The sequence below is a fragment of the Gossypium hirsutum genome, chromosome A04 (assembly GCF_007990345.1).
Source record: "Gossypium hirsutum isolate 1008001.06 chromosome A04, Gossypium_hirsutum_v2.1, whole genome shotgun sequence".
Classification (NCBI taxonomy): Eukaryota; Viridiplantae; Streptophyta; class Magnoliopsida; order Malvales; family Malvaceae; genus Gossypium; species Gossypium hirsutum.
The window spans coordinates 86580026-86605626 of NC_053427.1; the positions used below are offsets into that span (position 1 = coordinate 86580026).

The 25601-nt window shown below is 30.8% G+C and overlaps 2 protein-coding genes and 1 pseudogene across 2 annotated transcripts; all 3 read right to left on the reverse strand.

Moving 5' to 3' along the window:
- Window positions 1-277: 277 nt before the first annotated feature.
- Window positions 278-1647, reverse strand: LOC107949121 (acetylserotonin O-methyltransferase). Its single transcript, XM_016883843.2, has 2 exons — window positions 836-1647; window positions 278-770 (listed from the first exon to the last, which is right to left on the reverse strand). Exons 1-2 carry the CDS (start codon window positions 1586-1588, stop codon window positions 576-578), a joined length of 948 nt encoding a protein of 315 aa, XP_016739332.1. The 5' UTR covers window positions 1589-1647; the 3' UTR covers window positions 278-575.
- A 10714-nt stretch (window positions 1648-12361) lies between these two features.
- LOC107893609 (acetylserotonin O-methyltransferase) lies at window positions 12362-13834 on the reverse strand. The gene is made up of 2 exons (XM_016818643.2): window positions 12870-13834; window positions 12362-12804 (listed from the first exon to the last, which is right to left on the reverse strand). Exons 1-2 carry the CDS (start codon window positions 13641-13643, stop codon window positions 12493-12495), a joined length of 1086 nt encoding a protein of 361 aa, XP_016674132.2. The 5' UTR covers window positions 13644-13834; the 3' UTR covers window positions 12362-12492.
- A 3525-nt stretch (window positions 13835-17359) lies between these two features.
- LOC107949397 (acetylserotonin O-methyltransferase-like) lies at window positions 17360-19199 on the reverse strand (annotated as a pseudogene).
- Window positions 19200-25601: the final 6402 nt, after the last annotated feature.

Sequence of the window (25601 nt, forward strand, 5' to 3'; positions counted from 1 at the left end):
AAAAACCACGGGTAAAGATAATTTTACTATAATAGCAAAATAACGAAGAGTACAAAAAGATGGAGATAAAAACTAAACCCCGAAAACCCGAAAACAAAGAACCCACAAAACGTAAACACAAAATTCTCTAATTGTGTTATGAGTTCTAATCTTTAATGGGCATATATTCTAAGGTTGTAAAATAGCCTATTTATAGGCTAAATTCATATATCAAATAATAATAAAATAATCTAAACTAATCAGTGTTTGATTGAAACAAATAAATAGAGTTTAACTGAAAGATTATTTTTTAAATTTGACTGAAAACAGGAGTTATATTTAATACTATTATTGTTTGAACAGACCTGATCGATATTATTCCAACAAAGGGAATTACTAAACGAAGAGCAAAACTAAAACATTTCTCATGCAACAAAGTTTTTATCATGGTAGTGGATGAACAACTGTGAAGAGCCACAGAATTTTGTTTTCTAAGGATAAGCTTCGATGACGGATTGAACTACACGTATGGGTTTAACAGTGAATCGTGTAAAACCAAATTGTCGAAGAACATAGCTCCATTCCTTTAAGGTCCTCTATTTCCCTTTATTAGTAATAGCCATCATTGTTGTGTCTAGCATCAACCCTACGACACCTAGCTCATTGCCTTCTTTATCTTCTTCAAGAACTGCTTCAACGATTATAACCTTCCCTTTATCTTCTGGAATGGCTTCTCGACATTTTTTTAGGATTTTAATGCATTCCTCGTCGTCCCAATCATGTAATACCCACTGCAGTTTGAAATGTATGGATTAATCGTATAAGACCATATAATGAAGGGAAAGAAAGTACTAACCATGAGAAACGCTGCGTCAACGTTTGGGATAGACATGAACATGTCTCCTCCTACGTTTTCAATGCTATCGGATTTTGGTGCAACGGTGACGACATGAGGGAGATCAAAGTTGATGCCTCGAATCCATGGGAATGCATTGACTAAAAGGCTCAAAGCAGTCCTGTTACCACCACCGACATCGACCAGGCTTTCGACTCCATCGAACACTTCGGGACATCCTTCGGTTGTCGCCTGCACCGTCAGTCTAGCATCGCAACCCATGGCGTTGTTAAAGAGTTCGCTAAAGTCGTGGTTCGCCTCGGCGTAGCTCCATATATCTTTCCCATTTGCTACTTCAAATGGTGAGATATTATTGCCAGTTTCAAGGACTCGAGCGCTGAGACAATGCCATGATGCTAAGCAAGTAGGGCTGTACATGAGCAATATGAAAGCAGCCATGGATTTTTCTCCACCTTTTATCAAACGACGAGACAATGGCGTCGATGAGAAGCCTACAGTGTATTGGTTGATGGGTTCCTGTTTGAATATTCGGTAGTGGACCATGATCCTCATAATGCGATGAAGACGCGATGGTTCGCATTGGAGGGCAGTGGCTAGCTCGGATAGTGGCATAGGGCTTCCATAGTTTTCAATAACGTCGGATATCCCAAGCTCAACGGCACATTTAACGACAGCTATTTTAACATATCCTAACACATAATTCCAAATCTCTACTTCAGCTCTAGCTTCTTCTTCCTTTATTGTCACTTCCATATCTCCCAACTTTTTTTTTTAAAAAAATTTATTTGAGAACTTTTGGTAACTGTATGCCCAAATCTTGACTATGCAGCTACGATTTATAGAAGCAAAAGTATTGGTTTGAACTAGGTCACAGTTCTTGAATTTGAAAATATCTTGTCAAATATGCTCCTACCCACAAAAAATTTTTAGATTAATTTGGCAAAAAAAATTACAGTGCAATTATTTGAGGTGTACCAAATAGTATATGTAAGTTAGATTTTGGTTAACTTTTACCATAATGTACTCCAATAGTAATTTATAGATTTAATCTTTATACTTTTTGAATTGATTAATTTTTGTCATATTTTAAAAATTGAGCTAGAAAAAATTGGACCAGTGGACCAAGAATTGACACGCTATAACTTTTAATTAAATTTTTTTAAAATTATAATAAAAATGAATTATTAAAAAAAATAAATAATTGGATTAGAGACTTGAATTTGACCTATTCTCTTGTAAATTATGATAAAAATGTCACATCTCAAAATTAAGTTAATAGAAATTATTAGAATTTCTTATGTTTTCGTGGGATATTCTCACATTTTTCTTGCCTTTTACTTTGGCTGCCCACTACTTTGTTTATGTGATAGTGAGTGTACGTGTGTGATAGTGGGATATATTCACATGTCCCTATCCTATTCGTTTATATGGTGCCCTTGAATCTAATCTCTCTGCACAAAATTAGATACAGGATTTTTCTTTTTAGGACATTGTTACCCAAAATCAGACGCAGCTCATCACCTCATATTATCTAAAATTGTGTGGTATATATGTTTGAAGGGTGAACTCAAAAAGATATTTTAAGAAAATAATAATAATAATTTTTGAAAAATTAAAATACAATTATAACAACATAAGTCGTATTTTAATAGAGAATATTATAACTCCAAATTTTTGGATTTTTTTATAAAGTTTACAAATACAATATATAATGTAATTAAGTACAACCATATATATTCAAATAATTTTAAAATTGAATCAAACCAATATAAATTACAAACAAATTAAGAACTGGAATAATTTAAACTAAAATCCACATATGACAATTGCGCATAATAAGAATCAAGCTTTGGTACACAGGGCCCAAGACCTCGACCTTTACCAATAATGTTGTGTTTAACTATTACTATATATCTATATAAATTTTAATATTTGTACTATTATTTTAAGTTTTTACTGAGTTTGTATCATTAACCAATTGGATGCCAATTCAGTTTTGGAAATTACAGAGATGTCATTACATATTTAAAATAAGTTATATTATTTGAGGTACTTTAAGTCTTTTTATTTTAACAAAAACTAATGCAAATTAGTAAAACTCACACCAATTAAATTAGTAAAACCTTGAAATTACCACTAAACCAATACTTCAGTTTAATTTTTTTATATGTTTTATTTTAATATGTGCAATTCATTACCTTCATCAGTTATATTGTAGATTTGGAGTGCATTTAGTATTGGTAATCTGATGTATTTATGTATTTAAATATATTTTTTGTCATTCAATTATGAAAAATTATAAAATGGCCATTCAATTATTAGTATTTTTTATCACCTAACTATGACAAGTTACAAACAGTCACATAACTATTCAATTTTGTCTTTTATTTTTGTCACTAGCTAGCTAACATGGCTGGTTTTAAAATTGGCACAATAGCAATTTTAACTCTTAATATTTATATATTATGTCAATTTAGTCTTGATTTCAAAAAAAATTATCCTTTAACATTTACACATGGTGTAATTCGATCTTTTTTTTTTGTAGCTTTGCTTTTCATTTTGGATTTTTGGGTGTTTTCATTTTTTGTATATTTTAAATCAAATTTAGCTAACAAATTTGATTTTTAGCTTTCAGGTGAAAAGATCATAGAGAACAACAACTACAAAAAAAAAATCAAATTACACAATGTGTAAATGTTGAGGGATAGGTTTTTTAGAATCAAAACTAATTTGACACAATATATAAATGTTAAAGGTTAAAGTTGCTATTATGCCTATTTTAAAAACTGTCATCCCTAGCCTACTGGTTGATTAAAAACGAAAAAAATTAAATAATTGAGTGGTTTATAAATTTTCATAATTAAGTGATAAAAATAAAATTTACTAATAATTAATTTACTATTGACATATATTTCTCATTTCGATAAACAAATAAATTGTGCACATAAATGTTGGATATAATTCGTGCCCCATAGAGGCATGCATGGGCCGGGTCGGGCCGGGCTCAAATAAAAATTCAGGCCCATTTGCTAGGCCCGGGCTCGACCCGAATAAAAATGCTAAAACCCGAGCTTGACCCTGCCTATCCATACATCAAAAATATATAAAGTTTTGGTTGAAATAATAAATTTAAAATTTTAAAAATTATAATATTTCAAGTTCAAATATGGTTATATATAAGTTTTTATTAGTTAGTTGCACATTCAGTTGTTATTAGATAAACTTGAAAAAATAAATTAAAGATAGATACAAAAGTTGATTATGCAATTCGAAAGAATTCTTTTTTATATTTGTAGATAGTTACAAAATGATCACTCAACTATTGATAAATTTCTTTTTCAGTCACTTAACTATAACAAGTTACAAAAAGATCACCTAACTATTCAATTTTGTCTTTTTTGTATCACTGGTTGACTAACATGGTAGCTTTTAAAAATTGGCACAATAGCAATTTTAACCCTCAATATTTATGTGTTATGTCAATCTAATCTTAATTTCAAAAAAAAAACCCTCAGGATTTACACACGATGTAATTTGATCTTCTTCTTCTTTATATTTTTTTTGTTTATTTCGAAAGAATAAGAAACGATGAAAATTATTATTTTTTATTTTTGGGTGTTTTAATTTTTTGTACATTTTTAATTAAATTTAGCTAATAAATTTTGTTTTTTAGCTTTTCAAGTGTTAGGATTTAGAGTTAAATTTTTTCAGAATCAAGAGTAATTTAATACAATGTATAAATATTATAAGTAAAAGTTACTATTATGTCAATTTTAAAAGCGGCCACTACTAGAACGAATAACTAAAAATGAAATTTATTAACATTAAATAAATACTAATATACTTTATTTATTTTCATTTCGATAAACAAAACCAATCGCGCATGGTGGAATCTAATCTCTCCACTTTTTGGACCATGGTTACCCAAAATAGTGCCCCACTAAACAGCTCATCATCTCATATTATCTTGTGGTATAAATGTGTATGGGTTCAACCCAAAAATATATTTTAAGAAAATAAAAAATAATAATAATATTTGAAAAGTCAAATTAGAATTATATTCATTTTGTGATTTCATAAATTTTGAATAAATTATTTATTAATTTATCATTTTAGAGACCAAAGCCGTTAGATACTCGTTTTCGTCCATAATGTTTATCAATGTCTATCAAATTATTTGCAATAAGATTTATTTAATCCAAAACTTAGGTAAATATAATCTAAATTGAAATATATATAATAATACATTATATTGGGGTTTTGTCCAGTTTTATTATAGTTTAAATTTGAATATTTCCAATTTTTAATCTATTATATTTTATATTGATTTATAATAATTCTAATTGATCAAATATGTATTATTTGTAACTTATACTAAGTTTTTTTTAAAGTAAAATATGATACATTATAACCACACAAGTCATATTTTAATTGATCAAAATTTGAATTGCCCTTTCCTGGGTTTTCAATTCAAAACCTCTTTGGTCTCAAGGTGTCCTTTTACGAGTTTTCGCCATTGCCTCTGTAACACCCCTTACTCGTATCCAACACCGGAATAGGGTACGAGGCATTACCAAAACACATACACTTGTAAACGTATTTAACCGAGTTATAAAATTTCATCAAAATTAAAACTTTCAAAAATAATTAACATGTTTCTATAACTTTTCACAATATATCCTCAAAATATTATAATCATAATAATTAGGGCCTGCGAGACCCGATACATGCTCATGCAATTTAATGCTTCATTTCCATTTCATTCAATTCGCAATTTCTCATGCTCATAATTTAAATCATATCACTAGAAATTTCCATTTAATTCACGTACAATTCAATGACATCAAATTCAAAACTAATACGTATTTACCATTTAACTCAATGTTTATTGATTATACCATTCAATAACACATTTATGAAATTCTCAATTTAGCAATGAAAATATCACTTTAGTTTGAATAACAACATCGTCCTGATATAAATACACTACCACTTATCCATTTACTTTAATTCTTTTGGGCCCATTTGTCACTTACCATCCTTAATCAAATTAGGGAACGGTCACGGAAAATTGAGTACTTCACTTTCACTTTGCCATAGTATAACTATGGTCTTACGTATGATCACTTATCACTTGTTCTTGATCAGATAAGTGTAGCCACTTATCACTTTGTTTCTTGATCAGATAAGTGTAGCCACTTATCACTTTGTCTCTTGATCAGATAAGTGTAGCTAAAGCTATCACTTATCACTTTGTCTCTTGATCAGATAAGTATAGCCGAAGCTATCACTTATCACTTTTCACTTGTCACTTGATCAGATAAGTGTAGCCGAAGCTATCACTTATCACTTTCCACTTGTCACTTGATCAGATAAGTGTAGCTGAAGCTATCACTTATCACTTTGTCACTTGATCAGATAAGTATAGCCGAAGCTATCACTTATCACTTTATCACTTGATCAGATAAGTATAGCCGAAGCTATTACTTATCACTTTCCACTTGTCACTTGATCAGATAAGTGTAGCTAAAGCTACCACTTATCACTTTATCACTTGATCAGAAGTACTCAAATCCGGCGTTCCGCTCAATTTGATCATTTATTCATATATCAGGCTTACCATACACACATACTATGAAACTTTATTTTCACACATGAACTTAAACCATGACCAATAATGCACAAAAATAAGCATCATTCATATTTCATCGTTTATGAGTTATAATCAAACATATGACCATTTATACACGAATCATTCATATATTTCCCAATTTTCCTCCTCCTCCTCTCCATTCCACATCCTTAATGTGTATAACACACTTAAACAACATTAACCATAATTTCAATATTCACTAACATGTATATTCAAAGCTGTTTATCCGAGTCAGAGTCACTAAATTATTTTTATCCAGAGCTACAGAGCTCCAAATTAAGATCCGTTAATTTTCCCTGAAACTAGACTCACATATATTCATACCATAAAATTTTCATAATTTTTGGTTCAGCCAAATAGTACAGTTTATTCTTTAAAGTTTCCCCTGTTTCGCTGTCTGACAGTTCAGACCACTCTTCACTAAAAATTAATTATCTCATTGTACAGAATTCGGATGATGTTTTAGCTTGTTTCTTCTAAAAATAGACTCATTAAGGATTCTAACCATATAAACTATAACTCATAATCATTTCTGTACAATTTTTAATGATTTTCCAAAGTCAGAACAGGGGAACCCGAATTCATTCTGACCTTGTCTCACAAAATCTATTATATCTCATGATTTACAATTCCATTGCTCACATCATTTCTTTTATAAGAAACTAGACTCAATAAGCTTTAATTTCATATTTTATTCATCCTCTAATTCAATCTCTACAATTTTTGGTGATTTTTCAAAGTTACACTACTGCTGCTGTCCAAAACTGCTTTAGTGCAAAATGTTGATTTTCATTTTGCCCCAAATTTCACAGTTTATACAATTCGGTCCTTTCTCAATTAACCCCTCAATTAATCTAATTTTCTCAATTAGTACTTTACTAGACATTATAAGTTGTTACACAACTATTGAAATTCAGAATTTCCACATATAACTCTATCTTCAAACTCTTTTACTATTAGGTCCCAAACATTCACTTTCTATTCAATTTTTTCAATAAAATCAGCATATGAACAATTTAAAGCTCTAATTTCATGCTAAATCATCATATACTTCCAGCACATATTCATATCAACTTTCAACTTCTTTCATAAAATCAAAAACTAATGAATTTAACAAGTGGGCCTAGTTGTAAAAGTCATAAAAATACAAAAATTTCAAGAAATAGTCAAGAATTGAACTTACTTGTAATAAAAATATGAAGAACCAGCTTGAAGAAGCCCTTCCATGGTGTTTTAGCTGATGAGAATTCAGAAAAATGAAGAGAAATCTAGATAATTCCACTTGGGTCCTAACTTTATTAAGCAAATTTTGCAATTTTTCAATTTTGCCCTTAATTCTCCTTACTTTCTTGCTGATTTCGTGCCTCTGCCGTCCAGCCCAAATAAACCTTGGGTCTATTTGCTTTTTAAGCCCTCTTCCTTTTATCATTTAAGCTATTTAATCATTTCCCAAAATTTTGCATTTGTTACAATTTAGTCCTTTTTGTTCAATTAATTATCGGAACTTTAAAATTTCTTAACGAAACTTTAATACTAACTTTTTAACACTCCATAAATATTTATAAAAATATTTATGGCTCAGTTTAAAATCCCCGAGGTCTTGATACCTCATTTCGATTCTAATTATTTTAATATTTATTTCTAGTGCACTATTCACTATTTCAAAAATTTTCCTAACTTCATATTTAACTTATACTTACTAAATTAATAATATTTTCTACCCATTTGTCGAATTTAGTGATCTCGAATCACCGTTCCGACACCTCTGAAAATTCAAGCCGTTACATTTTTTTTCGTCGGATTTGTGGTCCCGAAACCACTGTTCCGACTAAGCCTAAAATCGGGCTATTACAGCCTCTCCCTTTTTTTTATTTAAGTGAAGTATTTCTTGACTGAGTCCAAATTCACAGGATTAGGCAGGTTTTTGCCATCCATCTCGGTCAAAATCAACGTTCCTCCGGAAAAGGCATTCTTTACGACATAAGGTCCTTCCCAGTTTGACATCCACTTTCCTCTGAAGTCCTTTTGTATGGGTAGGATCCTTTTCAATACTAGGTCCCCCTCATTGAATTCTCTGGGGCGAACATTTTTGTCTTAAGCTCGCATCATTCGTTTGTGGTACATCTGACCATTACGGATAACTTTCAACCTCTTCTCTTAAATCAAGTTCAATTGATCATATCAGGATTGAATCCATTCTGCTTCGTCTAACTTTAACTTTGACAAAACTCAGAGAGAAGGAATCTCAACTTCAATGGGTAAAATCGCTTCCATTCCATAGATAAATAAGAAACGCGTTGCCCTGATGGAGGTTTTTACAGACGTTCGATAAGCATTGAGGGAAAATGGTAACTTCTCATACCAATCTTTATAAGTCTCAGTCATTTTCCCCACGATCTTCTTAATGTTCTTATTGGCTGCCTCCACTGCACCATTCATTTTTGAGCGATATGGTAACGAATTGTGGTGTTTGATCTTCAATTGACTACAGACCTCCGTTATCGTGCTGTTGTTCAAATTCACTGCATTATTAGATATAATCCTTTCTGGCATCCCATACTGACATATGATCTCTTTCTTCAAGAATTTACTCACTGCCGACTTTGTGACAATGGCGTAAGAAGTGGCCTCTACCCACTTGGTGAAGTAATCAATGACTACGAAGATTAATTGATGCTCATTTGAAAGCTTTTGGCGAGATCAGCCCAATGACATCCATGCCCCACATAGAGAAAGGCCATGGAGAAGTCATAACATAAAAAGGTGAATGAGGCACATGAATTTTATCTCCATAAATTTGGCATTTATGACATCTCTTGGCATAGCTAATACAATCTCCTTCCATGGTGGACCAATAATATCTAAATATCATGATTTGCCTGGCTATTGTAAAACCATTAGCATTGTAAAACCATTGTAAAAGTACATTTATGGTTCTAAGAAAAAGAAAAGATTAAGGTAATGTCTAAAAGGATCTTAAGTTAGTTAAGTAGTTAAGAGAGAATTGGTACAATAAAGAGTATAGTAATTTGCGTGGAATTGTATGCCTGAAACTGTGATAGTATCTGCCCAAACAGAAGTGTGTGGTTAAGAAGGGTAGCTGGCATACAAAAGTTCTTCAAATATTATAAAAGAATTCGCCAAGGTATTTTGTATTAACTCTCACTAAGTTCTCCTGAAATTACAGTGTTTGTTTTTGTTACAGGTGATGTAGTAAGAGAATGCGCTAGGAGGGGCTACGCTAGGAGGGACTACACCAGGAGTATGCCCAGGTAGTAGCAAAGTAGGCTATTATGCATTCAATGGAAAAGTCGTGTATTGTAGTATCATACTCTAAAGGTCAAACTTTAGTAAATGTTTGTATTTTAATGAGTTGTAATTGTAATATTTTATTTCTAAAATACTTTCTTTCGATTTTTTTATATTAAGTCTATAAATGAAATGATAAAAAAAAATATTTTTAGTAATGAGTGTCTATTAACTGTTTGAAAAATTTTCTTAAGTGTTATGTATAGTAACACCCGAAATCCTAGCCTGATGAATCGGGTCGGGTTAAGGGTGTTACAAATGCTTTCAAAATGGGAAAATCCCACTGCAAAAGTTGATGTGAAAATGTCAATATCCCTTATTTTCTTGGTAAATTACACCAGCAGTCATCCAACTATTAATATATATTTTTTATTATTTAATTATGAAAAGTTATGAAATGATCACACAATTATTAGTAAATTTCTTTTTCGGTCATCCAACTATGACAAGTTACGAAATGATACCTCACTATTTAATTTTATCTTTTTTGTCACCGGCTGGCTAACTTGACAACTTTTAAAATTGGCTCAATAGCAACTTTAACACTCAATATTTATATATTATGTCAATTTAGTCTTGATTCCAAAAAAAAGTTAACCCTTAACATTTACACATGATGTAATTTGATCTTCTTCTTCTTCTTTTCTTCTTCTTTTGCTTTTCCTTTTTTTTTTAATTTTGCATTTCTTTATAACATTGAGAGTTAATTTTAAAAGAAAAAAAACGATGAAAGTTATTATTTTGAATTTTTGGATGTTTTCATTTTTTTTTGTTTATTTTCAATCAAATTTAGCTAATAAATTAGACTTTTAGCTTTTTATGGGAAAAGATCACAAAGAACAACAAAATTGCAAAAAAAAAGACCAAATTACACAATGTGTAAATATTGAGGGTTAAATTTTTTAGAATCAAGACTAATTTGACACAATGTATAAATATTACAGGTTAAAGTTACTATTATGTCAATTTTAAAAACTATCACTGCTAGCCCGTTAGTGACAAAAAATGATAAAATTTAATAATTAAATAACTATTTTATAACTTTTTTATAATTCTGTGATCAAATTTACTAATATTTAAGTGAATACTAATAATTAGTTTATTTTTCATTTCGATAAACAAACAAATCGTGGACCATGAAATTTAATCTCTCTCCACAAAATCAGACATGGGTTTCTTTTTTTGGACAATGGTTACCCAAAATAGAGAAAAATTGTCACATATATGTTCGATATAATTAGTGCCCTCACTAATCAGCTCATCATCTCATATTATCTAAAATTGTGGTATAAATGTTTATAAGGGTTACAGGGCATCTTAGATAGATTAACGCTTCTTTTGGAGAGGAGTTATGACTTTGTGATAATCCAAACTGATAGTATGGAGACAGTTCAAGTTATTTAAGATTGGGCTTGTAAGGACTTGAACTCAACTTTGATAAGAAGAATTCATCAACTTTTGTCTAGTATTAGACATTGGGACATTCGTCACATTCTGAAGGAAAATAATGGAGAAGCCGATGTAATTGCTAAACTAGTTCAAGAAAGGAGAGAAGGTCTTCAAGTGTTTGAAGTGTCCCCATTAGGGAGTTAGTTTTATTTTATTGTAATTTTTTAGGTTTTGTATTTTCACCAAAATTTTTTTAAGAAAATAGAAAATAATAATAATTTTTGAAAACTCAAAGTACAATTATATTAAATTTGTGATTTCATCCATAATGTTTATAATATCTATCAAATTATTTGCCTTAATCATCTGAAATTTAGACTTAGTTCGGATGGGTGGTGTGTTTCACTGTAGTTAGTTTAAAAACAACGGTGGCGGAGATATTAAATACTTTAGCGACACTGTAGCGTGAGACAAAAAGTAAATTAAACGCACCGCATCCAATCACCTATCCAAACCCACCTTAGTTAGTTATAATCTAAAATGAAATATATATTAATATACTAATATATTATATTGGTGTTTTGTTCAGTTTTATTATGGTTTAAATTCAAATATATTTCAATTTTCAACCTATTATATTTTACATTGAGTTATTCTAATTTTAATTATCAAATATGTATTATTTGTAATTTATACTAAGCTTTTTTTGAAAGTAACTGATACTATATTTGTACTTATAAATTCTTTCGAAAAATAATTTATGATACATTATAAATTCTTTTGAATTTTTTTGAAAAAGTTACAGCTAGAACATAGTAAATCATGTACAACTACGACTGTCTCAACAATTATAAAGTTGAATTGAATCAATATAAATTACAAATAGATTAAGAACGGAAATAATTTAAACTAAAATTCATACGTGACAATTGTGTATAATGAGATTCAAATTTTAGTATACAAGACTCAAGATCTCGACTTTTTCTAATGCCAAAACTTGTTTGGCAGACAATTCAAACCTCTTATCCGATATCCAAATAACAGTTGTATTTTAATTATTTTTCACAATCAATCTAAAACTATTCCAGAGGTAGAATTAAAATTGGCATCAGTTTTAAATTAAACTGGATTAATTGATATATTGATTCTAACATAATGATTTTAAAGAAAATCACTCAAAACCAAGATTTATTTATTCCAACAAAAGACTGATGTTTTTAGCCAAAACTAAAACATTTCTCATGCAACAAAGTTTTTATTGTAGTAGTGGATGAACAACTGTAAAGAGCCATAGAATTTTTTTTTTCTAAGGATAAGCTTCGATGACAGTTTCGATGACAGTTTCAACTGCACGTATAGGTTTAACGTTGAATCGTTTAAAACCAGATTGTCGAAGAACATAGCTCCATTCCTTTAAGGTCCTCTCTCTCCCTTTATTTGTAATAACCATCATCGCCGTGTCTAGCATCAACCTTGCGACACCTAGCTCATCGCCTTCTTTATCTTCTTCAAGAACTGCTTCAACGATTATAACCTTCCCTTTATCTTCTGGAATGGCTTCTCGACATTTTTTTAGGATTTTAATGCATTCCTCGTCGTCCCAATCATGCAATACCCACTGCAATTTGCAATGTATGGATTAATCGTATAAGACCATATAATGAAGGGAAAGAAAGTACTAACCATGAGAAACGCTGCGTCGGCCTTTGGGATAGACATGAACATGTCTCCTCCTACGTTTTCAATGCCATCGGATTTTTCTGCAACGGCGACGACATGAGGGAGATCAAAGTTGATGCCTCGAATCCATGGGAATGCCTTGACGAAAAGGCTCAAAGCAGTCCCGTTACCACCACCGACATCGACCAGGCTTTCGACTCCGTCGAACACTTCGGGACATCCTTCGATTGTCGCCTGCACCGTCAGTCTAGCTTTGCAACCCATGGAGTTGTTAAGGAGTTCTCTAAAGTCGGGGTTCGCCTCGGTGTAGCTCCATAGATCTTTCCCATTTGCTACTTCAAATGGTGAGATATTATTGCCGGTTTCAAGGACTCGAGCACTAAGACTATGCCAGGGTGCTAAGCAAGTAGGGCCGGACATGAGCAATATGAAAGCAGCCATGGATTTTTCTCCACCTTTTATCAAACGACGAGACAGTGGCGTCGATGAGAAGCCTACAGTGTGTTGGTTGATGGGTTCCTGTTTGAATATTCGGTCGTGGACCATGAGCCTCATAATGCGATGAAGACGCGACGGTTCGCATCGGAGGGCAGTGGCTAGCTCGGATAGTGGCATAGGGCTTCCATAGTTTTCAATAACATCGGCAATCCCAAGCTCAATGGTACATTTAACGGCAGCTATTTTAGCATATCCGAACACATAATTCCAAATTTTTATTTCAGCTCTAGCTTCTTCCTTTATTGTCACTTCCTTATCTCCCATTTCCTTATCTCCCATCTCAATTTTTTTTAATTTTTTTATTTGAGAACTTTTGGTAACTCTATGCCCAAATCTTGACTATGAAGCTACTATTTATAGAAGCAAAGGTATTGGTTTGAACTAGGTCACAGTTCTTGAATTTGAAAATATCTTGTCAAATATGCTCCTACCCACAAAAAATTATTAGATTAATTTGGTAAAAAAATTACAGTCCAATTATTTGAGGTGTACCATATAGTATATGTAACTTAGATTTTGGTTAACTTTTACCATAATATACTTCAATAGTAATTTATAGATTTAACCTTTATATTCTTTAAATTGATTAATTTCTGTTAATTCTAAAAATTGAGCTAAAAAAAATTGGATTAATAGACTAAGAATTGACACGCTATAACTTTTAATTAAAATTTTGTAAAATTATGATAAAAATATCACATCTCAAAACTTGAGTTAATAGATATTAGAATTCCTTATGGTTCGTTGGATATTCTCACATTTTTCATCCCTTTTACTTTTGCTGCCCACTACTTTGTTTATGTGGTAGTGAGTGAATGCGTGTGATAGCCGGATTGATGGTTTTTTTTCGTGGGAAGCATTCAATGAAAAGCACGGATACACTTCCCCACCCAACCAACTTTAAAATGTCCCTATCCTATGGTGCCCTGGAATCTAGTCTCTCTCCACAAAATCAGACAGGATTTTTCTTTATAGGACATTGTTACCCAAAATCAGACACAGCTCATCACCTCATATTATCTAAAATTGTGTGGTACATATGTTTATGGGGTCGATATTTTAAGAAAATAATAATAATAATAAATTTTGAAAAATAAAAATACAATTATATAATTGTAGGCCCAAATTTTACCCGACCTAAATTAAAACCCAAATCCCATTACACCCAAAATCTCAAACAAGCCAAATTACAATGGCCCAACAAGCAGAGCCCAAAACACCAACCGTCCAATTAACACTCCACTAACTCCAACACCCCACTAAACTGACCACTAAACCACCCCACTAAATCATCCCACCAACTCTATCACCCCACTTGCCTGCAAAAAGAAAGAAGAATCAGTTGTAAATTTTGGCTATAAAAGCCATTCAAAACTATTGTGAAGGGGGAGGAGAGTTTTTTAGAGAAAATTAAAGGAGATACTGAATACAAACACACAAAAAATACAACGATTGAATAATGGTTTTTATTTCGAAGGATTTGCGCCTCGTTTCAATCTGCTCCTCATTTAAATACTGTCTTTTGTGAGTTGGAATATTTGTATTTTAAATCCCTATTCATTTGGGCGTATTTCATTCTAGTCCTTGTCTACGCTTTAAGAATTCTATTTGTTTACAAATTATCCCCTTAATTTTGTTTTTATTTTCATTGAGTTCTTTTAAAATACATGTTTTTATATTCTTTATAATTCATTGATTCTTTTTTCCCCCTTTTCATATTATTTTAACATTTTATTAATTGATTCCACCTTATTTTAATTTTTTCTTGTTGTTATTTTCCTTTGTATATTTTCATTCGGTTTTATTATATATTTTATTTTTTTCTCTTTTATGAACATTCTTTAAATATTATATTATTATTTTTGTATATATTATTTATATTAAGCCATTCGTGTTTTAGGTATATATCATTTTTATTGTTTTATATATATATATATTTATTACACTTCTACATATGTAAATATTTCCTATATCGTAAATTTTGAATTGTGGTATATTATGTTTTTTTGTATATATGGATAATTTATATTATTCTATGTATTTTCTTTCAAATTTATTTATAACTATACATTTCTTTTTAAATTTATATATATAGTTTTGGGTCTTTTAAAGTTTTTTTTTTGATGAATTATTGATTATTTCAAACGTCTTTTATATTATTATTTCTGTACATACATTTGTAATAAGTATTTCATGATATGTGTATTATTTATCTAGATGGATCTATCTTTCGTATATCATGCATTTTCTAGTTTTTGTTTCAAATTTTCCTTCATATATTACTTGTTTTTGAAATTCTTACATGAAGTCTGTTGATCGCATATCGGTGACTTTTTTTTGTGTTAATATTAGTCTTTGCGTAAGATATGTTGCCATTGCATATACTTTGTTTTCATATGATTATGATTTATTTGTCTATAACTCTTGCCATGTAATATTATGCATGTTCGTGATTATGTCTTTATCTCCTGCTATCATTGAGATTTAAACTCCAATCTATGTAGCCAACATTAGTGGTTTCTTCTCCACGCAAACCCACACAAGTATATTTTGACTCAGCTTGTATCGTTGATAATTCGAACCCTTTTAACTTGAGGCAATATTTAGTGTTTGGAAGTTTGAGGGACCGTGCCCAATCGTGCTGGGTTGTGATCTTTCGTTCGACTAAAATACGGAATATCCCTTGGAAATGTCATCCATGTTTTTTAAAAAATTAAAATGAGGCAATATTTCGTATTTAGAAATTTGATAAATCGTGTCCAATCGTGCTAGATTGCGACATATCGTTTGGCTGAATAACTAAATATCCTTTTGAAATTCTAAATGCATGAGTTTTGGAAATTACGAGATGATCTTGTGTCGAGGGTTCGAATATTGTATCCAATCGTGCTGGATGTGATATTTTATTCCTTCTGAACTATAGAATCTCGACATCCAGTTCAAGTTATCTAAACGTTTTTAAAGGAATTGTATTTTAAATTTTTTTTCAAATTTTCAACATTAGGAAGTTAATTGATCAATACGGTACCAATTTTGGGCGTTGCGAGGGTGTTAATCCTTCCTCGCGCGTAACCGACTCCCGAATCCGTTTTCTAGTTTTTCATAGACCAAAAACATTGTTTTAATAAACCAAAATGCTTTACTAAAATGATCGATCACAAGGTGACCCAATCATACCTAAACAAAAAGGATTGGTGGCGACTCCATTTTCGTTTTAAAGTCGACCCCCATTTTTCCAAATAAAAATGGTTTCGACAATAATTATTATTATTTTATCATTTTTTTTTCATGTTAGTCTTGGTTCATAATATTTATCAATGCTTATCAAATTATTTACCCTAAATATTTATTGTCACTCTCCGAGTATAAGACTTATTTCATTCGAATTTTAATTGGTTACAACCTGAAATGAAATATTATTATATTAGAGAGATTTATTATTGTTTAAATTTGAATATATTTAATTTATTATATTTTGAATTGATTTATTCTAATTCTAATCGATCAAATATGTATTATTTGTAACTTATACTAAACTTTTTTGTATATGATACATTATATTCGTACCTTTTGGATTTTTTTTTTTGAAAAATTTTAAAAATAGAATATAGTATAATCAAGTACAACCACGTATGTATGATGATGTATGAGGAATTATAAAGTTGGATTAAACTAATATTAACTACAAATAAATTAAGAATAGGAATAATTTGAACTAAAACTTACATATAATAATTGTGCACGAAGGGATTCAAACTTTATTGCACAAGATCTAAGACCTTGACCTTTATCAACAATTTCGAAACTTACTTGATAGACAATTTAAATCTCTTATTCGGATCAAAATAACAATCATATTTTAATTATTTTTCTCATTCAATCCAAAATTATTCCAGATAAACGAAGAGCAAGACTGAAACATTTCTCATTCTACAAAGTTTTAATTGTTTTGTAGTAGTGGATGAACAACTGTGGAGAGCCATAGATTTTGTTTTCTAAGGATAAGCTTCGATGATGAATTGAACTGCACGTATGGGTTTAACATTGAATCGTGTAAAACCAGATTGTCGAAGAACATAGCTCCATTCCTTTAAGGTCCTCTCTTTCCCTTTATCAGTATGAGCCATCATTGCCATGTCTAGCATCAACCCCAAGTAACCTAGCTCGTCGACTTCTTTATCTTTTTCAAGAACTGCTTCAACGATTATAACCTTCCCTTTATCTTCTAGACTGGCTTCTCGACATTTTTTTAGGATTTTAATGCATTCCTCGTCGTCCCAATCATGCAATATCCACTGCAATTTGCAATGTATAGATTAATCGTATAAGACCATATAATGAAGGGAAAAAAAGTACTAACCATTAAAAACGCTGCGTCGACGTTTGGGATAGACATGAACATGTCGCCTCCTACGTTTTCAATGCTACCGAATTTTGGTGCAACGGCAACGACATGAGGGAGATCAAAGTTGATGCCTCAAATCCATGGGAATGCCTTGACTAAAAGGCTCAGAACAGTCCCGTTACCACCACCGACATCGACCAAGCTTTTGACCCCGTCGAACACTTCTGGACATCCTTTGATTATCGCCTGCACCGTCAGTCTAGCAACGCAAGCCATGGCTTCGTTGAAGACTTCGTTATGGTAGGGGTTTGTCTCGGTGTAACTCCATAGATCTTTCCCATTTGCTGCTTCAAATGGTGAGATATTATTGCTGGTTTCAAGGACTCGAGAGTTGAGACAATGCCATGATGCTAACCAAGGAGGGCTGGACATGAACAATATGAAAGCAGCCATGGATTTTTCTCCACCTTTTATCAAACAACGAGACAATGGCGTCGATGAGAAGCCTACAGTGTGTTGGTTGATGGGTTCCCGTTTGAATATTCGGTAGTGGACCATGAACCTCATAATGCGATGAAGACGCGACGGGTCGCATCGGAGGGCAGTGGCTAGCTCGGATAATGGCATAGGGCTTCCATAGTTTTCAATAACATCGGCAATCCCAAGCTCAATGGCACATTTAACGACAGCTATTTTAGCATATCCGAACACATAATTCCAAATATCTACTTCAGGTCGAGCTTCTTCTTCTTCGATTCCACTCACTTCCATTTTTCTTTTTTCTCTTGGAAAACTTTATAATCCTATTAGCAACTCTTGAGGATGAAAAGTTTTGTTGAGGACCCCGATTTATATGAGCAAAGGGTTAGATTTTCTCTCTTAAATTTCAGAATTTTTCAAAATAAATTAAATCTAACTCACAATATCGAAATTTAGAAGAAAAAAATTGATGTGATATTGTGACATTAAATTATTAGAAAAATATAAATATCGTGTCATCATAATTTCATATAATCATGATGAATTTCTAAAATAGTATAATTATTATGATTGATTTTCGTACTAGTTAAATTAAAAATTTAATTGAGATATCATATGTAACTTGGTTCAACATTTTTTTTAATATATATATTTTTTATTTTTATGAGTTTTTTAATCAAATTTTTTTAATATAATTATTTCCACCACTGATTTCCTTTTGAAAATTTTAGTTATTATCGTGATTAAAATTGCTAGATTCTCCTCAACTAATAAGGGAAAATTTTTATAAATTGTATTATTGAACCTAAAAGTTTAACCATGAAGGAGTGATTGAATGACATTGAATAAAAATAAAAATAAAAGCTTAATATATTGATTGGTCCATGAATTAACAACTTTTCTCACATTAGTCCTTAGATATTTCTTTAGATTATATTAGTCTCTAAATTTGGCAACCATTACATACACCGGTCTTTAAGGTCAAGGGCGGGTTTGGATAAGTGGTGCATTTACCTGCGATTAGTGTAAAAACAGTGGTGGCAATGAGATTAGATACTGTAGCGATATTGTAGTGTGAGACAAAAAGTAAACTACAACACTCAATCATCCATCCAAACCCACCCTAACACCATTTACTTTTTAGAAATTTTGGTGACGTGGACTAATATCGTTGTGACACGTGCAATATATATATATTCAACTCTCTTTATAACAATCACCCATTATAACACAACATTTCGCTATAACAATCAAATTTTTATCAAAATTAATTTTTTATGTTTTATTTTAACTTTCTATAACAGTTTTTCACTTATAACAACAATAGTTATAATTATGAAGTACATCCTTTATTAAATCGGTTCTTTATAACAACATATTGCTTAAAATTTTAAGTAAAACTATAACTGTTCATATAAGCAAACCTATTACTTATAATTTATTAAATAAAAATAATTTTAATTAAAATATTATTTTTAATAAAATATTTAAATTTAAATGAAGAATATTAATCATATTTTTATTAAATGAAAATAATTTTCAATAAATAAAATCGATTCATAAATTGTAAAAAGTTACAATTATGAATGGTGATTAAATTTATATAATAGAGTAGAGCCAAACCCATAATTTAACGAGCCGACCCCCCTCTATTACTTTTTTTTGTCTATTATTATTTAATACATATTTAATTATTATTCAAAAATTAACTTTTACATTTAAAATATGATGTGATATTTTTAAGTGACGTGTAATGTTCACTCGATTCATTGCATCTTAAAAAACTTGATTTGACTCATTAATCGATAAATAAAGTATGAAATCGGATTGAATTAAAAATATTTTTTTTGAGTTTTATATCTAAGTATAAATGTCTTTCTTTATTCTTGACCCAAGGTTATCATTCTAAATTGTTGGTCTACAAAGCTGACAAGCGACCAACTCTTAGCTTGACATTGTAGTAAGTTTGGTTGGCGAAGCTCGAATAAATATTTAGGGGGAGTCGGATAAAATTTTAATTTTTTATAGTTTATATTTTTATAATTTGTAAAGGATTAAATCAAATTTTTATAATTTTAGGGGGGTAAAGTGTAATTTTACCTTTATTAATTTAAAATTTTTAAAAAATTTTAAGGGCCAAAAGAGCAAATTAACATTTTAGGGGGGGTTGGGGCCCATGCCAGCCCCCTGGCTTCACCCCTAGTTGACTTCTGCTAATTTAAGTATTGAAGAGTGTCACGGAATAAAAATTTCTGTAATACCCTTACCCGTATTCATTGCCGGAATAGGGTATGAGGCATTACCGGAGTTTGCGAATTAAAATATTTTTTCTCAATATAGCCCCTTTATAGATATCTAACTTTCCCTGCAATATTAAACCGAGACCAATCCACATCAACCAATCCAATTCAACATATTTTCAAGATAGATTCATGCATTTTTATAAGATAACCTCATCACATACCTAAACCAAGATTTGTTAGCCATACCAATGGCTGACCTTACATTCATATCACATTAACATTTACTTTATTAGCTTATACATGCCATTGATTTTCAAAATAAAGTTTCTTAATATACCGAAATCTTGAAGTTGATAGTGTGATGTGTCTCCAACCAAATCCGACTTCCGAGTTTTTAACACTACAAAATAGGGAAAAAGGAAATACGGTAAGCACTTTGTGCTTAGTAAGCTCATGTAACAAGAATTATACTTACCTAATATTTTCAATACAATACAATAAACATTCAAATATCCATTCAATGCTTATTACCCTAACATGCACAAACTCAACATTCAAGTTAGTACAATAATTTCCATGTGTCAATAATATATATCATGATTGATGAGCTCATCGATACCATGATTTCCATTCGCTTGTTATTTTTCCATATTTATCTCGTTGAATTTCTCGAAATTTTGATGGATTTTCAGAGGTACACTTTTAGTGTACATTTCCGGGTCCGTCAATTCATATTCATGTGCACACATTTCCATTTCAGAGAGCACACTCCCACGAACCTCATCTTTACAACGGGATTACCAGTCCAGGCTAAATCCCCTGTAATATAAACTTATAGAGTATTGTTGGGATTACTAGTCCAGGCTAAATCACCTACAACGACAATTACTCTAATGAGCTTGGATCTGAATTACCAGCCCAGGCTAAATTCAGACCGTAATTCGGATTACCCGTCCGGGCTAAATCCATTTTCCACATATTCTTCGGGAGGGCTATATCAGAATAGGATCACCCATTCGGGCTAGATCCTTTTTACCATCAATTCCTTTTCAGAGATCCATCGAAATTTCCTTTCATTCAACCGGGATTTCTTCCCCTTTTTATCAAATATATCAATGTTTCATCAATTTTCATACAATGAACATTAAAATCATATTCACATCAATAACATACATTTCAAGCATTTAATAATATAATTCAAGTTACACGAACTTACCTCGATACTTGTTCGTATACACAAATCTACTAATCCTGAACTTTTTCTTTTCCTCGATCTAGCTTCGTATTTTAATTTTCTGGATCTAAATAAATAAATTTAATTATCAATTTAATACATTTCAACATTCTCTATAATTCAACTATTATTTATAGTTCATTCAAAGTTGTCTACTTGAGTCATAGTCACTAAATTATTTTTTTATTGAGATAAAAAACTTCAAATTATGATACACTAATTTTTCCTGAAACTAGACTCACATATCTTCTTACCATAAAATTTTCAGGATTTTTGGTTTAGCCAATAAGTATAGTTTATTCTTTAAAGTCACCCCTGTTCTGCTGTCTGACAGTTCTGACCCTTCTTTACTAAAAATTAATTATCTCTTCATACAGAGTTCAAATGATGTTCTTGTTTGTTTCTATTAAAAATAGACTCAATAAGAAATCTATACATATAAATTGTGAGTCCTAATTATTTGTACACAATTTATGGTTAATTTATAAAGTCAGAATAGGGGATCCAGAAATTTCTCTGACCCTATTTCACCAAAACGTAAATATCTCATAAAATACAACTCTTTTACCTATTTTGTTTCTTCCACATGAAAATAGGTTCATTAAGATTCAATTACATATTTTATTCATCATCTAATTCTATATATACTATTTTTAGTTATTTTTCAAACTCACGTAACTGTTGCTGTGTGATTCTATTTTATAGCCAATTTCACTATTTTATGGATTTCCATAGATTAGTTAGCACATAAAGCATACGTGTTATCAAATATAATCTTGATTAGCCACTCCAATAGCTAATCATTCTCAAAATTTTCCATACCATCCATGAGCCATATCATAAGATTATATACACAAAATGATTATAATGTTATACATGCCATATTCCCAAAATATATAAGTCATTATACCGAAATAGTTTGTTGATAGTGTGAGCGCGCCTTCGACTATTCCCGATCTCCTAGCCAGCTTGACAAAACTACAAATAATAGAGAGGAGGAAGTAAGCATAATTGTTTAGTAAGTTCACATGTAAATAGCAAGTAACATAACCATGCAATAATACGAAATCCACATTTGCATAAAACCACCAAAGCATTCATATCATATTTCTCATTTATGATCCTACCATATTATTGTTATATTGAAGTCTCAACCCGAAGGTTAAGTACATCTCTGTACAAATTTCTCATTCACCACACTTACCAACATGTCACCTTCGTTTTAGGTACTCACCTTATCCATTTAAGAATTACCCGTTGAACACATCGGAATATGATTCGACTACACGGATTTCATGCACATAAGTGTCATACCCGTAGCTAGACAAACTCAATAGCCTGCGAAAATTATGTAGCCAAGCTACCATGTAACCCGCCCATAAGTGAACTCGGACTCAACTCAACGAGTTCGGATGCCTAGTTACATCTCACGAACTCGGACTCAACTCAACGAGCTTGAAACTCAAATATCTTAGTGACATGTCACTTGTATTCTAATCTATTCCCAAGGTTCAAACGGGCTTTTTCCTCGATCACACATATTTGTCGTCTTCAACGGAATATCGAAACCGATATTCGGTAGCAAATCATATTTAACAAGTAGCACACATAATTTGCATATTACTCAATAATAACCACAAAGCATAATATTTCATGATATTAATCATCATATCATATAAATAACATTAAATTACTTAAAATGAAAATTATGTTACTACATTTACACCTGAACTTACCTCGGTACAAAATAAAGAAATTTTGCAATTTAGTCCATAATCTTTTCCTTTCCCCGATTAAGGTCGATTCCACGTCTTTCTTGGTCTAAAATAACACATTTAGCTTATTTAATACTCAAATTTATCAAAATAGTCCTTAAATCTAAATTTTGCAAAGTTACAATTTTGACCCTAAATTTTTCCATATTTACACTTTTGCCCCAAAGCTCAAAAATTAATTTTTTTTTTCCAAAATTACTATGTTTTATGACATGCTGATCATTTTTCCCTTCTATGGCAACATCAAATTCTCACTTTAACATGTAGTTATAAACATTAGGTATTTTTACCGATTATGTCATTTTACTCGTTTTTAGGTAAAATCATTTAGCAAAGTGGTTTAACACAATTTAAAGCTTCATATTCTACCATAAAACATCAAAACAAACGCATTTCACCTATGGGTATTTTTCTAAATATAAACCTTAGGTTAAATTATTGTTAGAATAAGCTAAATCAAGTTACCGGGATTCCAAAAACGCAAAGAACATTAAAAACGGGGCTTAGAATCACTTACTATGGAGCTTGGAAGCTTGAAACAAACCCTAGCTATGGAGAACCCTTGAAATTTCATCCTAATGAAGAAGATGGACATATTTTGCCATCTTTTTCCTTTTTTTAATCTTTTAATTACCAAATGACTAAAATACCCTTCATTAAAAACTTTGGTTATTTCTACTTATGTATGTCCACTTTTGTCCATGAAAACCTAATGGTATAATTACCATTTAAGGACCTCTACTTCAATTATTCTCTTCAATTAAATCCTTTAACATCTAAAACTCATATTTATCAACTTTTGCAATTAAGTCCTAATAGGCAAATTAGACATGCAATTCATGAAATTTTCTATCGAAATTCTAACACATGCATCTAATCACTCAATAAATTATAAAAATTAATCGGAATAAATTTTTCTACTTCAGAATTGTGGTTTCGAAAGCACTATTCTTTTTAGGCCCTAATTCGGGATATCACAATTTCGATATCCTAAAATTTATTAAATTAAAGTACACAGAATAAATCTAAAGTTTTCACAAAATATATAGTCTAATATCATGATTTAAAGATAGATTTAAGTAACTTAAAAAGAAAATGAGAATAAATAGAGCATAAAGTAATTGCTAACATGTGAGAGAAAGCCTAAATTTCATTAAATTATGATTAAGTTTTCGTTTTGATCACTTAATTAAAATAACTTACAATTTGGTTACTAAATTATTCAAAAGTTTTTATTTAAGTCACCGAGCTATTAAAATTGATGATATATGACTTTTTATGTTTGCATTGCCTACACCAATCGAAAACTCTCTTTCCTCTTCTCTTCTACAGTTTAGTCTTTTTCATGAAACAACTTTTGGACATCATGAATATGAGAACCAAAATTCAAACAATTTTTTTCTCTGATCTCCGACGTTGGCTGTCAAATCGACTTAGATCTAAGATATGTTTTACTACTCGTCAATGGGTATTGATCCACCATATCGATCGTTAAATCATTGCTTGAAGCTCGCTGGCAGAACTTAAAAAAAAAAACTTAACAGCCTATTGACTTAAATAAAAACTTTTGAATAGCTCAGTAACTTATGAAAACTTTCAAATAGTTCAGTGACCGAATTGTAACTTTTTTTAGTTAAGTGACCAAAATGAAAAGTTAACCATAGTTTAGTGACTAATTGTGTAGCTTACCCTACTTTAATTTGGTCAATTTTAGTACATCTTTTTTGAAGTTTGAACTTCAGATCGAATTGCAAACTATAATAGTTAAATTCATTATGTCAAATTCTGCTATTAGTTTTGTACTATACGTAAGTTTTGGATTTAGTCTCAATTCTCCAATTTGATCATTTTAATCATTATACCTTTCTTATTTTGAAATTCTAATCATGATTCATATGGTATTTGATATAACATTAGACATGCGATAATATGTTTGTCGTATAGAATTTTGGAAATGTCGAAATTTAACAACTAAAATTTTAAAATTCAAAAAGTAAAAGGACTTAAAATGATCAAATTAGAGTAAAAAGGCTAAATTTACAAGTTACATATATTATAGGGACTAATAGGTGGAATTTGACCAAAATCATGTTTTTAACAAAAAGGACAACTTTCTGAATTTAAAAGGTTACAATGTGAAGTTAGATTCAGTCTTGTATT

Excerpts from the sequence above, each read along its gene's own strand:
- LOC107949121 (XM_016883843.2), bottom strand. The coding sequence starts at position 1,588 with ATGGAAGTGACAATAAAGGAAGAAGAAGCTAGAGCTGAAGTAGAGATT. Across the intron at positions 771-835 it reads TTGACGCAGCGTTTCTCATG|TGGGTATTACATGATTGGGA; the intron begins GTTAGTACTTTC and ends TTCAAACTGCAG.
- LOC107893609 (XM_016818643.2), bottom strand. The coding sequence starts at position 13,643 with ATGGGAGATAAGGAAATGGGAGATAAGGAAGTGACAATAAAGGAAGAA. Across the intron at positions 12,805-12,869 it reads CCGACGCAGCGTTTCTCATG|TGGGTATTGCATGATTGGGA; the intron begins GTTAGTACTTTC and ends TGCAAATTGCAG.